At 38.9% G+C, this 16,098-nt stretch overlaps 1 protein-coding gene across 3 annotated transcripts in view; it reads left to right on the top strand.

The window, feature by feature from the left end:
- The first annotated feature begins 680 nt into the window (after window positions 1-680).
- LOC138915048 (gasdermin-C-like) overlaps window positions 681-16,098 on the top strand; it is a 29,565-nt gene continuing 14,147 nt past the window's right edge. For 2 of the 3 annotated variants that reach the window (XM_070221799.1, XM_070221798.1), the window contains exons 1-4: window positions 681-1,080; window positions 7,264-7,481; window positions 8,175-8,358; window positions 10,395-10,563. In XM_070221799.1, coding sequence (XP_070077900.1) covers window positions 7,277-7,481; window positions 8,175-8,358; window positions 10,395-10,563 — 558 coding nt within the window. In that variant the 5' untranslated portion in view covers window positions 681-1,080; window positions 7,264-7,276. The remainder of the gene's footprint in view (window positions 1,081-7,263; window positions 7,482-8,174; window positions 8,359-10,394; window positions 10,564-16,098) is intronic. The other variant, XM_070221800.1, reaches the window with a different exon arrangement.

Below are 16,098 nucleotides of genomic sequence, written 5' to 3'. Positions count from 1 at the left end.
GAAAGTAAAACTCAATTTTGGTAAATCTTTTGCTCTGGTGGTCTTATGGAGAAGGCACACTGTGACCTATGTCCTGAAAGCAGTGGGTAGCAGATTCCCAAGGTAGAGAAGGGTAGGCATGGGACTTTTATTAATGTTCAAAGAAGAAAAAAATGAAATAAATCCGTTGTGAAATACTGTCAACCGAAAGGAATGTTGTATTTTTGAGTGTCAGTCCCAGGATATTACAAATACTTGCAGCTGTGGCCTTCCTGTTCATACAATTTTCATCTGCTATAAGGATTTTATTTAATCCTATTATTCTGCAGGGAGTAACTGGAAGGAGAATGGGTTTGGGGCAAGTTGTTTTTGTCCTCTTTGAAAATCTCCTTTTTATTTATCTTTAAGATAAAGATTATTGTAAGATTGGATTATATAACACATGCATAGCACTTGACACAACGGGGTGTTACAAACGTTAGTTCCTGTGGTGCAGATCTCCACATCTAGGCGGTTCAGGGGCTCTCCCCAGGCCCCTGGCACTGTACCTGTCCTTTATCCTGAATCTTACTTCTATCTTTCTTGCTGATCCTCAGTTGCATTACACATACACAGCATTTAAGATGGAACATGAGCCAGACAAGTTGTTCCAGCCACATAACTGGAAATCCATAAATCAAAGACTTGTTCAACCAGTTCTCTTTGAGTCAGGAAAAGAGTATTGCTCACAAAGATCTCTGTTTACTCTGCTCCGGGAACGCCTAGCGTATATATATATATAATCAAATGTTGCCTGATTCTGGTCCATAAACTTTGGAGGGGAAGGACTTGAGAGCTAAGATTCTGTGATCCAGAACTCAGCTGTCACCTTGGTCTCCTGGAGGAGAAGAGGGCTGATCATATGCTTGTTTTTCCAGGATATTGTATTGAAAATCGAGTCAGGGATCTATTGGTGGAAGGAAAACTCTGTGAGCAGAGTCACATTTATCTGTTCTCTGGAGTTTGTCTGGGAAACTTTGCTTGGTATCAGGAGGTCTGAAGACTGGAAGGGCCCTACTCAATTGGAATCTTTCTCTGCAAGACAAAACAATATACAAACTGGTAAGTGCTAATTGGGGATCGAGGATGAATAAGAGAAGATACTCTGATCAGAGATAGAAATGTTCAGGATGGGGTTGTGGAATGAATAGATGGTTTTGTGTTTTGCATAATTTGCCCCAAAAAGAAGGTGGCACTTCTTCCTGAATTTCTCCTTAATAAAGGAGAACTCTCGATAACAACACAGAATCATGTAAGGCTGAGGGAGGTATCTTTGTTACATCCTTATCCAGCTCAGTCGTAGAGGATCTTCTTTCGCTCTTGTAATTCTTTGTTGTCCACTGATGTCTTCTGTGGCCCACTCTAGACAGAACTGAAATGGCCACATCAGGGCTTTTACATCAAGTATTGAAAGTTCTGTCTCTTTTCAGCCACTCAATGAATGTTCAAAAACTGAATTCTGTATAGTTAGGAAATACTAGTCCTGTTGGCCCCGAAGAGAGCAATTTAAACAGATTGATCTCATTCAATCTGGTGTGTAAAATGCCATGAACACTTTTCCCTGCCCAGCTATTACATATTCAAGTTCATGACTTCATCTACACTCAGGTCTCAGTTTCCACCTATGCACAGATAGCTCAAACATTTTTATCTCCAGGGTAGTTCTCTATTCTAAGTGCCAATCTATTTTAATCTCCTCTTGGATCTCAAAATCAACATATCCAAATACGAGTTCATTTTCTTCCTCTTCAAATGGATCTCCTTTCAGCGTTCCCTTACTCAAGAAAATGGAGCTACCATCCGTCCAGTTACCAAGCCAGAAACCAGGAAATCTTTCTTTTCCTTCCCTCTTCCTCATGCCCCCATAAACGCCATCATTGAGACCATTTGATTATATAGCATCTCCTCACTCATCATCCTAGTGTGAGCTACTGTTCTCTCTCACCTGAAACATTGCCAGAGCAGCCTCTTAATTGTTCTACATTCATCTACTGTTGCTCCATTTCAGACTGAGGGGGTTTTTCTGTGTCACAAATCTATTTAGTTCACTCCCTTCCTTAGTTACATTCTAACAAGCTTACTGAATTCTAACTATCCTAAAAATGTATCTGTTGATTCTCTTGTCTTGTAGGTAAATATATCATCTGTAAATAATAACTGTTTTGATGTTCCCTCCAAATCTTATACTTTTCATTTATTCTCCTCCCATCACTGTGATGGATGGAACCTCCAGAAAATTGTTGATCTCAATAAAACTAGGAGAAAAAAACCTCAAAAAAAATTTAAAAAAACCAAAAAAGATGAAAGCGAAGAAGAAAATTGTTGAATGGCAGTGGTGGGAATGGACAGCATTTTATTATTTCTGTCTTTAAGGGAATATCGCTAGTGTTGCATCATTAATCTAGCATTTGCTGTAGAGTTTCGATGCATGCCATTAACAAAGTAAGGGAAAAATTCCCTAAACTCCTAACTTGCTAAATTAAAAAAGTCATAAATGAGTGCTGAACTTTATCAAATGATTTTCTTACGTTTTATGCAATGATCACATAGTTTTCCCATTAATAGGTAAATTTGCGAGTTATAGTAATAGATATTTTGAGGTAAATTATTCTTGCCTTTATTGGGATAAACACAATCTGATCACAATTTTTAAAAGAATTTTATGGGTTGAGTTTGCCAATATTTTGTTTAGGATTTTTCCCCCTGAACCTCTGAAAGTTTTACTAGCACAGAAATTAGCAGAACATTGAAAAATTGGGCCTTAGGTAGCTATCATAGGTTTGTTAGGAGGGAAGCATGTAAGAAAATATCTCTTTAATTTATCCATCACTTATGTTCTACTGCTTGACTACCAGCCTACTTCTGAGCATTCATCAGCCCCCTATAATAAGCTGAAGAGACAAATACACTCTGAAAACTCTGGAATATTAATTTCAACCCCTTTGCCAACCTAACCTTTAAAAAAAAAAGGCTATTTTATTTTAATTTCATTCATCTTTTCTGTTGTTTTTCTAGTCTGTATTTCATTTCTTTGTGCTCTAATCTTTATTATTTCCTTCCATATGCTAAATTTGAGTTTAGTTTGTTTTTTTTTCTCATTTATTGTGGTGTAAAGTATGTTGTTTGTTTGAAATCTTTCTTTTTTCTTTCTTTTCTTTTTTTTTTTTCCTGAGGAAGATTAGCTCTGAGCTAACTACTGACAGTCCTCCTTTGTTTGCTGAGGAAGCCTGGCCCTGAGCTAACATCCATGCCCATCTTCCTCTACTTTCTATGTGGGATGCCCACCACAGCATGGCTTTTGCCAAGCGGTGCCATGTCCACACCCGGGATCCAAACTGGCAAACCCCGGGCCGCTGAGAAGCGGAATGTGCGCACTTAACCGCTGCGCCACCGGGCCGGCCTTCTTTTTTCTTAAAGTAGGCATTTATCACTATAAAATTCCCTTTAGAATGGCTTTTGCAGCATCTCATAAATTTTGGTATGTTGTTGCATCTCCATTTTTGCTTATCTCAAGATATTTTTGATTTCCCTTCTGATTTCTTCCTTGACCCATTGGTTGTTTCACAGTGTGTGGCTTAATTTCCATGTATTTGTGCATTTTCTAATTTTCATCCTGTTATTGATTTTTAGATTCATACTGTTATGGTTGGAAAAGTTACTTGATTTGAGTTCAATCTTGTTAAATTCATTAAGACTTCTTTTGTGACCCAACATATGATCTATCCTGAATTATCTGTGCACACTTGAAAATAATGTATATTCTGCTGCTGTTGGATAGAGCGTTCTGTATATGTCTGTTAGGCCCGTTTGGTCTCTAGTGTTATTCAACTCCTCTGTTTCCTCTTGATATTCTGTCTGGATTAACTATCCATCGTTGGAAGTTGGATCTTGAGGTCCTCTACTATTACTGTATTGTTGTCTATTTTTGCCTTCAGTTTTGCTAATATTTGCTTTCTATATGTAGGTGCTCTGATGTGTGAATATATATTTATGATTGTTATATCCTCTTGATGAATTAACCCTTTTGTCATTGATGATGATTTCGTTTGTCACTAGTGATAGTTTTTGACTTAAAACCTATTATAGCTGATGTAAGTATGGTCATCCCTGCTGTCTTTTCGTGACCATTTGCATGGAACATATTTTTCCATCCCTTTCTTTTCAGTCTATGTGAGTCCTTAAAGGTAAAGTGAATCTCTTGTAGGCATAATATTGTTGGATCTTGGTTTTATTAATTCATTTAGCTTCTCTATGTCTTTTGATTGGAGAATTTAATCTATTTGCATTTAAAGTAATTGCTGATAAAATAGGATTTACTATTGCTATTTTGCTAATTGTTTTCTGACTGTCTTATTGTTCCTTTGTTCCATTCTTCCTTTCTTGCTGTCTTCCTTTATGATTTGATAATAATTTGTAGTGGTTTGTTTTGATTCATTTGTCTTTATCTTTTGTGTATCTACTAGAGGTTTTTTATTTGTGGTACCAAGAGACTTACACAAAATGTCTTACAGCTGTCCATTTTACTTAACTTAAATCACGTATAAAAAGTCTACCCCTTTCATTTTCTAAACATTTTATGCTATTGAAGTTACAATTTACATATTTTTATATTAGAGTATTCTGAATTTGAAAATATACTTAGTTTTATGAGTGAGTTTATTTTTTCACATTTTCATGTTACTAATTTCAGCTTGAAGAACTCCCTTTAGCATTTCTATTACGGCAGGTCTGGTGCTGATCAACTCCCTCAGCTTTTGTTTGTCTGGGAAGGTCTTTATTTATCTTTCATTTCTGAAGGAGAACTTTACCAGCTACAGTATTTTTGGCTGGCAGTTTTTTCTTTCAGCACTTTGAATATATCATTCTACTCTCTCCTGAGGTGCAGGGTTTCTGCTGAGAAATTCACTGATAGCCTTATTGGGGTTCCTGGTATGTAATGAATCACTTTTCTCTTATACTTTCAAAACTCTCTGTCTTTGAATTTTTAAAATTTGCCTATAATGTGTCTTGGTGTAATCTTCTTTGCATTGATCTGGTTTGGAGACCCTTGTGCTTCAGGGATCTAGAGGTCCATATCTCTCCCCAGATTTTGGAAGTTTTCAGCCACTATTTCTTTAAATAAGCTTTTTGCTCCTATCTCTCTTCTCCTTTTGGGCCTCCCATAATGCTTATTTGGTTCTCCTTATGATGTCCCATAAACGTGGTAGACATTCTTCACTCTTTTTCATTTATTTCTTTTTATTCCTCTGACTGGATAATTTTAAATGACCTCTCTTTGAGTTCACAGATTCTTTCTTCTGTTTTCCTAAGTCTGCTATTGAAGCTGTCTATTGCATTTTTCATTTCATTTGTTGTACTTTTCAGCTCCAGAATTTCTGTTTTTTTTTTTTATGATTTCTATCTCTTTGTTGAACTTATAGTTTTGTTTATTTATTGTTTTCCTAATTTCGTTGAGTTGTCTATCTTGTTCTCTTGTAGCTCATTGAGCTTCTTAAAATAATGATTTAGAATTATTTGTCAGGAAATTCATTTATCTCCATTTCTCTGGGGTTGGTTACTGGAAAATTATTGTATTTCCTTGTTGATGTCATTTTTCCTTGATTTTTCACACTCCTTGAAGTCTTGGGTTGCTTCGTCACATTGGAAGAAGAGTCACCTCATAAGTCTTTACTGACTGGTTTCAGGTTAGAAAGATTGTTACCAGTCAGCCTGGCTAGATATTCTGGAGGTCTCTCAGACCTTTTTTCTAGATGCACCTACTCCACTCCTCTCGTTCTCTCTTTCAGGAGAAGTCACAGGATTGTATGTCTTTTCTCAATTCAAACAAATCCAGACAAGTGGCTGAGAGCCTCAGGCAGTGCCCTGTAGTATTAAGGGTATATACATTGGAGTTGAGCCAGTAGGCTGCGTGTACTTGTGTACAATCTGCAGAGATTTGTGCATGCTGAATGTGGGGTCACATGTGGGGGACCATCACTGGGGGGGCATGTGGAGTGCTGGGGGCTAGTTGGGGATTCCACAGTTGTTGTGTCTTACAGGGTTCATGAGCAGGCTTATTGGTGGAGTCCATGAGGCAACTAGTAGAATCAGTGACCCTTTGTTGAGCTCTAGCTGCACTCAGAGTATTCAGCCATGCCAATCCTCCTCGGTGTGTTGGGTGGGAGGAAAAAGAAGTGGGCCTCTTGAGAAGCATCTTGCATGGCTGGGGAAGCTAGGTGCTCACTATGCTCTCACTTTCCCCCATGGGAGAAACCATGGGCAAAGGGTGAGTCCTTTGGCCCAATTCAGTGTCCCTTGACAGTGAATTGTGCTGTCTTGGAGGAAAGGTGATGTGGGTAAAGAGGAAATGTTCTTCTTACCCTCTTCAGTGTGCCTATTCTTGGATATTTGCTCCAATAGGGTGCTGGGACTGCTCTCCTTGATTCTGGACTCCCACAAAGTTACTCTTGTCCTTGGTGGTTGTCAAAATTAGCGTTCCTCGGAAGAGATGAGGGCTGAAAATTCTTATTTTGCCTTCTTGCTGATATCATTCTCTGAAATTGCAAGTGTTTAAAGGCAGCATGAGAGCATCACCCAGGTGGATGACTACCCATAGCAGGCTCCTGATACATGAGAGGTGATTCACTTTATAATTTTCTAATGAATCATGGCTCACTTAGCACAACAATGTAGGCTTCTGGGTTTTTTATTTAATTATCTTCTGTCCATTGTCATGAAGGCTACACTCTTGTTCTAGTTCAGTCACAGCAAGATTGTATAAATCTTGGAAGACATGGAATTTACATACTGAACATAGGTAATTCACCTACATATAAAAAGCAGTCCTCTAGTGGGTGATTAAAAATCTTAATTTGGCGAGCTTGATCTCAACTACCATGGCATAGGAAAGTGCACATAGTTCATTTTTGGAAGGGAATTAATTTCTTCTTTGTCACTTCCAACAAATTAACCAAGTGCTTACTGGTCCCCCTGACTTGGCAGGGACTTCCAGTCTAGGTATCTCATCTCTGTTCACTAAAGGTCATCCCAATAGGTAGTTGTTTAAGTAAGACTTAGGCCCTTCCAGCTTCTAACATGGGCATCATTTGCATATGCATCCTACCTCATCATGTATATATGACATATACTTCTTTCTACGAAATATTCAATACTCTGTCAACTCTCTCTGAAGGATACATGAAAACCCATTTAATCTCATCTGTGAGACCCAACTGATCATTGTGCTCCCCTTGTATCTGCTCCTAGCAACGTGCCCACTATGTTTAAGAGAACTAGCAAGAATATCACCAAAGAGATTGGAGGCAAAGATCTGAGGCCTGTCAAAAACTTCTGGAGTGCCACCGAAATACAACAGTTTTCTTTATTACGGAAGAGGAAGACTCTCTCACTGTTCTTGGGACAACGTGAATATCCAGCTGGAGTCTCCCTCATGGACATTCTGGAACCAATTTCTTCAGTCCCAGGTATTGTCAGCCGTGGGCACAGGAGACAAGGAGTGAAAAACAAGGGCACTCAGGGAGAGGTGGAGCAGCAGGCAGGAAATTCTGAGACACTCACACAGGGAGATCTCAGCATGAGCCTTGCCTAAAGGCAAGGGCTGAGGAACTAAGATTTTGAGAATTTGCTAATTATTCACACAGGTATACATTAGTTTGTTTAATGCTTACAATGGCTTCTTGAGGGACAAATATTTTCCCCAGTTTACATAACAGTAAATTGAATCTTATAAAATATTTTGTTCCATGCTGCATATCCGGGAAGTGGTAGATCAAGGATCTAAACCCAGTCTGTCTGGAACCAAATCACCAGCATTTTCTGCCCCAGTGTGCTCCCTCCTGGGGCTGGATGCTGTGCCCACTGCAGGAGACCCTGTCCTGCGGAGATGATGCCGTGGGTCTCCTGGACCAGTGCGCAAGCAACGGCACCGTTTCTTAGAGTTAGGATGTTATCCCTGCTCTGCAACCCCTGGGTGGATTGGCTTCAGCAGTAATTTACACTTAAAATATTAATTGATTAGTTAGCTTCTTCACTGAGAGATTTAAATGAGTATGAGCGTTCGAGCAAAATAGAACTCAGTCATTCCGTTTTCATTCAAGTTTCCAGCTGTTCCAAAGTGAATTCTTGGCTAAATGTAAGGCCACCTTTTCTGTCCCTAGAGCCTGTTAAGGAAGGACCATTCCTCCTCCGTGATGCTGCAGTGCTGAAGCTGAAGGCTGGTGTGAGTGTGAATTCTGGGGTAGAAGTGAACGTGTCTGGGGAGGCTACTGAGTCCTATGATGACACCCTACAGTATCAGATTGTTACCACCCCATTCCCAACCTGGACAGAACTTCAAAAGAGGTGAGGCTGTGGGAGAGGAAGGGGACGGGTCAGCAGAGCCCCGAAAGGTGCTCTCCTCTTAGGCAAAGAGGTGTCCAGTAGGTTTTGTTGCTGAGGCTCAGAATGAAGAAAACAACATCTCAGATTATGCTGCTCTTCTTGGCTATTCATTCATTTATTCATTCAACTAATAGTTATTAGTTATGTAATAAATATTTACTAAAACGGTAATTACTCATTACAGTGCTATTTTGTGCCGAGAATAGAGTAATGAGAAGACTGACCAAAATCCCTGACATAAAGCAGATTATATTTGTTGGGGTAGGGGACGTGCAATGAGTGAGGAAATAAGTTATAAAAAATAAATTAGCAAAGCATTAATTTAAGTGAGACAAAGACTCTGAAACTCTATGTTTAAATAAAGTATGCATCAGTGTCCTAGGATTTAATTTAACTCCGTGCATGTGGGAAAAGAAGATCTTCAATAATCCTCTAAGGGCTTAACAAAGAACTTCTTAAGTCTTTACGCCTTTTACAAACAGAGATGTCCATTTAAACAGTATTTCTATCAACACAAAGAGTTATTAAAGTAAGCAAGTAGTTAAAATCACAGACTGTTTAGAGACTAAAAGTTACTGGGACAGGGCATTGCACAATTTCTGTATTCCTGGTGTCTTGTAAAACTCTCATTAGAACTAACATTTGCAAAGACTGTTTATGGTGCAAAAGAGTATTTGGATGTCTATAGCTGCAAGAAAAGAAAAAAAATTTGTCATAGAAATTTCTCTCAGTGGTTAATGAGGCTGCAATTTCAGGGATACATTTTATTGTCTCGCACCAAGAGAAATAATTAAGCCTGAGCTCGAAGCTTTAAATATGAGAAGAAAGCCAATTAGATACTTTTAATAAATGGGATGCAGGGCATTCAATGTGTTTCAGCTGAAGGCACTTACAGGTTGTGATGGAAACCCTGAAGGTAACAACAAGAGTTGGTGAAAGAGACTGGCTGGAGGGAGGGGAGCCTATTTAGGTCTTTCTGGGTAGCAAAGAGTTGAGCTCAGACCTAAAGAATGGAGGAAGCAAGCAAGAGGAAGAGGAAAGGGGTCCAGATGAGGAGTTTGAAGTCCCAGGGACAGGACAGAGCTGGATCTTTTCAAGACTAGGGGCAGTCCAGTGAGCTGGAAGCTTAGCTAATCTTGAGGAAGGTGATATGAAATCAGGCTTGGAGGTAAGTAGATGTCAGATGGCATAACACCTTAGAACGACACAAGGTCTTGAATTTCCCCCCAAGGGCAATGGGAAAACCCAGCACTGATGCTCAGTGACCTCCTCCACTGAAAAGCAATTTAAGGGTCTCTCAGTGTTCCACACGGCTGTCATCTAGGACACCAATCCCCATGGGGCCTTGAGTAGAATCAGAGTTGAGTCTCAGTCTGAAATGGACACAAAATTTGTCTTCAGTCCTTCAACCCTCTCACATCCCCCACCCAAATTTATATCTTCAAGTCAGCCTTACCAACCACCTACCAAGGACAGTGAATCCATAAAGACCCACTTGTGCAAGTCATGAAGAATCACCCAGAATCTTCCCTGCTTTGTCTGCTCCACATCCCACCCTGACTGTGCTTCTGGACAGTGATGGATGTGGGTTCCCCGGCTTAAACAGTAGGATCTCCTGAGGACTGTTCACAACATGTGGGCTTGTCTACTTCTAGCCTCTTCTGGTGAGAGGCCCTAGTGCTGGAAAACTATAAATCAGCCCCTACCAGGGCAGACAGAATTTTGGAAAATGCCGGTGACTTTCACAAAATGGCGTGCACACTCTCATACCAATACCCGCATCATAGAATGGGGACCCCTCCACCGTGCATATCAGAGATACTCTGTTGCCCAAGGGAACTTAACCTAGAAGCCATTATCTTTCTACCCATTGAGGGATAATCTGTCAAAGTTCACAGGCTGGCACCCCTTCCAGGTTATGAGGAGAAGAGTAACTTAGAGTAACCCAGGGGGGCATCCCTTCCCACTCTGACCCTCTTCCTCCCTTTCCTCCCCAGGAAAGTGTTGGACCCAGAGCCATCATTTTTGAAGCAGTGCCGGGAAACAGGTGTGGACCTGTATGTGGTGACAGAGACAGTGGAACTGCTCAACAGTCCTGTGCTGCAGGAAACCAGCAGTGGGAAAAGTTCTGGACTATTTTCCCTCTCTTGGAATACTTTTTTCAAGGTATGGAATGGGGACGCCAAGAGCATAATCAGCCCAGCCTCACTTCCCAGGGGAGTCTGGATCTTAATCAGTATCTGTTTCCAGATGTCAGAAAGAGTGGGGTCATTATTTCCCACTTCTCCTGTGCCAATGAATCCTGACTCCTAACCTGAGACTATATTCTAACATCCTCATTTGTAGTGCTTTAATATATGGGATTACTCAGTATTGGCAAAATAGGAAATTGATTTAATTTTGTGGTATTACATTTTACTTTGGGTAAGTAATGGATTCTGGTGAATCCAAAGGTGTGTCTGCTGTACTGTATACATGTCTAGTTTTGTGTATGGCTGGAAGAAGCAACGGATCGCTAACACATAACCTCAGCAGTTACAGTACCCTAAATGCTGTGATATGCTGAGCAGAAATGACTTAAGGAGTGTTATTGAAATATCTTCGAGCACATATGATTTACATAACTCTCTCACAATAACCAACTATAATACTTTAAGTGAAGCAAATTCATTTATCAAATATTTTACGTGTGTGTTATAATGCACTTTTGCACAGTAAGTATTTACTGTGTAATTTGACCTCACTTAAGAGACTTAGAAAGAGGTGGGTGATTTTTGTCCTTGAGTAGGACCAGGCTCCACTCACATTATTTGATTCCACATTCAGGGGACAAACAAGTTTGAACTGAATAAAACATTCTTACAGGTTGGAGGATATCGTGACATTCAGCTTCGGGTTTCCATGTGCTTGTGTTGGTGAACTGGGTTTTGTGAGAACAAGAGGAGAAAACCTTGTGTCACTTCACATAGAGTGACGGCCCAGCTGTGTGTGCCACCTTCCCAGCTGTCTACAGCTAGCATGGTTCCAAATGTTGGCTCCTGCACCGTGATCTTGTTAAACAGTTTGCATATCACCTCTGGTTCATGGGTGCATCAATTTTGTTTTGGTCAATCAGACAAAAGATCAGTCAGGAAATGGAGGACTTGAACAACTCTATTGGACCAATTGGACTTAACAACACTGTATAGACTATTAGACCTAACAGACACATACAGAACACTCCATCAGCAGAGCAGAACACACATTCTACTCAAGTGCACACTGAACATCCTCCACTATAGTTCACATGGTAGGCCCCATAGAAGTCTTACCAAATTTAAGAAGATTGAAGTCATACCAAATATCTTTTATGATCACAAAAGAATGAAAGTAGCCACCAATAACAAAAGGAAAACTGGACAATTCACAAATATGTAGAAATTAAAGAGCACACTATTGAACCTTCAATGGGTCGAAAAAGATATCACAAGGAAAATCAGAAAATATCTTGAGACAAATTAAAATGAATACACAGTGTACTAAAACTTAGGTTATGCAGCAGAAGTTGTAAGAAGGAAGTTTATAGCAGTAAATATCTACTTTAAAAAAGAAGAAAGATCTCAAATCAACAATGTAACTTTACACCTCAAGGAAGTAGAAAAAGAACAAAGTAAATCCAAAGTTAGCAGAAAGCAGCATATAATAATGATTAGCATAGAAGTAAACACAATAGAGAATAGAAAAACAGTAGGAAAAAATCAATAAAATTGAGTTATTTTCTTGAAAAGATCAACAAAATAGACAATTCCTTAGACTAAGAAATAAAAAAAACCAGAGAAGAGTCAAATATCAGAAACAATAAATGAAAGAGGAGACATTAGAAATAAAAAGGATCATTAGAGAATACTCTGGTCAATTTTACACCAACCAATTGGATAACCTAGAAGGAATGGATAAATTTATAGAAACATACAACCTCCCAAGCCTGAATCACAAAATAATAAAAAGAAACAGACCTATAACTTGTAAGGATATTGTCAGTAATTAAAAGCCTCCAAATAAATAAAAGCCCACAACTAGGTGACTCCACTGGAGAATTCTACCAAACATTTAAAGAAGAATTAACACTAATCTTTCTCAAACTCTTTCAAAAAATTGAAGAGGAAGAAATACTTCCAAACTCACTTGATGGGGCCAGCGTTACCCCAGTACCAAAGCCCCACAAAGGTTTTACACAAAGAGAAAGCTGCAGACCAATATCCCTGATAAATATGGATGTAAAAATCCTCAAAGAATATCAGCAGATCTATTTAACAGCACATTAAAAGGATTATACATCATAACCAAATGGGATTTATTCCCAGAATGCAAAGATGGTTCAACAATGTGAAAATCAATGAATGTAATGCATCACATTAACAGAATGGAGGACAAAACCACATGATCATCTCAATTGATCCAAAAAGGCTTTGGCAAAATTCAATACTCTATTATGATAAAAAAAACACCAAAAAAACTTGGAATAGAAGGAAATTATCTCAACATAACAAAGGCCACATGTGAAAAGCACACAGCTAACATCGCATTCAATGGTGAAAACCTGAAATCTTTCTAATACCAAGAAAAAGACAAGGATGCCCATTCTTGCCATTTCTATTCAACGTATTACTGGAAGCCCTAGCCGGAGCAGTTAGGCAAGAAAAATAAATAACAGGCATCCAAATTCAAAAGGAAGAAGTAAAATTATCTCTGCTCACTATGACGCAATCTTATACGTAGAATCCTCTAAAAATTACACACACGAACAAAATGATTAGAACTAGTAAATAAATTTAGCAAAGTTTCAGGACACAAAACCAATATACAAAATTAGTTGTTTCTATACATTCACAATGAAAAATCCAAAATGAATTTGAGAACAATCCCATTTATGTTCTTAAGAAAAATATACTTAGGAATAAACCTAACTAAGGAGGTGAAAGACTTATACAATGAAAACTGGAAAACATTGCTGAAAGAATTGAAGAAGACACAGAATAAATGGAAAGGCATCCAATGTTCATAGACTGAAAGATTTAATATTGTTAAAATGTCCATACTACTCAAAGCCATCTACATTTTCAATGCAGTCCCTGTTGAAATCTCAATGGCTTTTTTTTCCATTCCTGGGAGAAAAATCTTAAAATTTATATAGAAGCTCAAGGAATCTCAAATAGCCAAAATAATCTTGAGAAAAAAAACAAACCTGACAGCCTCCCACTTCAAAACATATTGCAAAGCTGCAGTAGTCAAAACAGTATGGTATTTGTATAAAGACAGACATATAAATAAGTGGAATGGAAGATAGAGCCCAGAAATAAACAATCACATATGTGGTCAAATGATCTTTGACAGGATGCCGAGACCACACAGTGGGGAAAGAATAGTCTCAAGAAATGGTCTTGAGAAAACTGTGTATCCATATACAAAAAAAATGAAGTTGGATCCTTACCTTACACCATATTCAAAAATCATTTCAAAATGCATTAAATAGCTAAATGTAAGACCTGTAACTGTAAAATCACCAGAATAAAACATACGGGGAAAGCTTCACGACATTGTGTTCAGCAATGATTTCTTGCATATGACACCAAAAGCCCAGGCAACAAAAGCAAAAATAGACAAATGAGACTACGTCAAACTTAAATACTCTGTGCAGCAAGGGAAACAATCAGCAGAGAGAAAAAGCAACCTATGGAATGGGAGAAAATATTTGCAAGCCATGCATCTGAAAAGAGGTTAATGTCCATAATATGTGAAGAACAACTACAAATCAACAACAACCACCAAAATGACCTGATTGAAAAATGGGCAAAGGACTTGAACAGATGTTTCTCCAAAGAAGATATACAAATGGCCTACAAGCACATTAAAAGGTGCACAACATTACCAATTATCTGGGAAATGCAAATCAAACCCATGCTATCACCTGGCACCTGTCTGGAAGGCTGCTATAAAGAAAATAGAAAATAACAAGTGTTGTTGAGGATGCAGAGATGTTGGAATTCTTGTGTACTGTTGGTGGGAATGTAAAACTGTGCAGCTGCTGTGGAAAACAGTATACAGTTTCCTCAAAAAATTAAAAATAGAATTACTATATGATCTGGCAATCCCACTTTTGGGCATATATCCAAAAGAATTGAAAACAAGATCTTGAAGAGAGATTTGCACACTTGTTCATTGTAGCATTATTTACCATAGCCAAGTGGTGGATGCAAATTAAATGTCCATTAAAGGATGAATGGATAAAGAAAATGCATATACATACAATGGAGTACTATTTGACCTCAAAAAAGAAGGAAATCCTGTCATATGCTACAACATGGATGAACCTTGAGGACATTATGCTAAGTGAAATAACCCATTCACAAAAAGACAAATGCTGCCTGATTCCAATTATATGAGACATGTAAAGAAATCAAACTCTTAGAAAGTAGAATCATGGTTGGCAGGGGCTGAGGAGAGGGATGAAAAGGGCATTGTCACTTAAAAGGCATAGCGTTTCGATTTTGCAAAATGAAAAATTTCTAGAGATCTCTTTCACAACAATGTGCCTAAGGTAACACTACTGTACTGTACCCTTACACATGGTTAGGATGGTAAATTTTGTGTTGTGTGTTTTTTTCATAATAAAAATTAAATAGAAGAGCCGCATAATAACAAAAATGTTTACAAAATTCAAATAGCTTGGGGCTGGCCCCATGGCGGATTGGTTAAGTTCGTACACTCTGCTTCAGTGGCCCAGGGTTCGCTAGCTCAGATCCCTGGCACAGACTGCTCATCAAGCCATGCTGTGGTGGCATCCCATGGAGAAGAACTAGAATGACCTACAACTAAGATATGCAACTATGTACTAGGGCTTTGGGGAGAAACAGAAAAGAGGAAGACTGGCAATAGATGTTAGCTCAGGGCCAATCTTAAAATAAATTCAAATAGCTTAACTTTTTTTGGTCTAACTGAAATCCCTCTTGCTTTTATAGCAAAACGTAGAGCCTTACTTGTATCCTCAAATAACTTATTGTCATGTTCCTGTTGAACAGGGTACAAATTCATAAAGACAAAAAAACGTGGAAACAACTACAGACAGGAGATGTCAAAATTCAGAAAATTCTACTAAAAAGGTAGACAAATGGTAACAGACCCTGGAAAGCAGGAATAATGGAGCCCCAAATGCATCAGGGAAGGACGTCTAGACAAAATCCCTGAAAAGCTCTGGAATTGGAGGCACCAGCTACCTCTGAAGAGAGGGTATATGCAGGGTTACATGTAAAAATATTGATTGAAAAACTACGTAAGGAACACTTAGAGTGCCAGATCCCATTCCCACATCTGCATAGCCTGGAAACTACCCTCACACGCCACCCCTGCCCCAGTAGAAGACTCTCTGGGAATTTAAATAATGTGGGCTCTGGATTTGGAGAGACTGGTTACAATGAAATGTAGGCGTAAGGGATCATATTGGAAAAGGGAAAATAAGTGAAAGTCCTTTTTCTGTGCGGGGAAAGTGAGCCCTCTTTCCCCATTCAGCTCTGGGCATCCCGCCTCCATCGCCTATAAGCCTCAACACACATATCCCAGGCACGAGATTGAGGAATAAATCCCTGGGAAAATTGTCCAGTCTAAAACAAAAAAACCCAACATCCATACAGTTAGGGATCCTCCAAAAACAGCTTTATCCCTCCT

Source organism: Equus caballus, chromosome 9 (assembly GCF_041296265.1).
Source record: "Equus caballus isolate H_3958 breed thoroughbred chromosome 9, TB-T2T, whole genome shotgun sequence".
In the NCBI taxonomy this organism is placed as follows: domain Eukaryota; kingdom Metazoa; phylum Chordata; class Mammalia; order Perissodactyla; family Equidae; genus Equus; species Equus caballus.
This window is presented reverse-complemented; position numbering and strand designations above follow the sequence as displayed.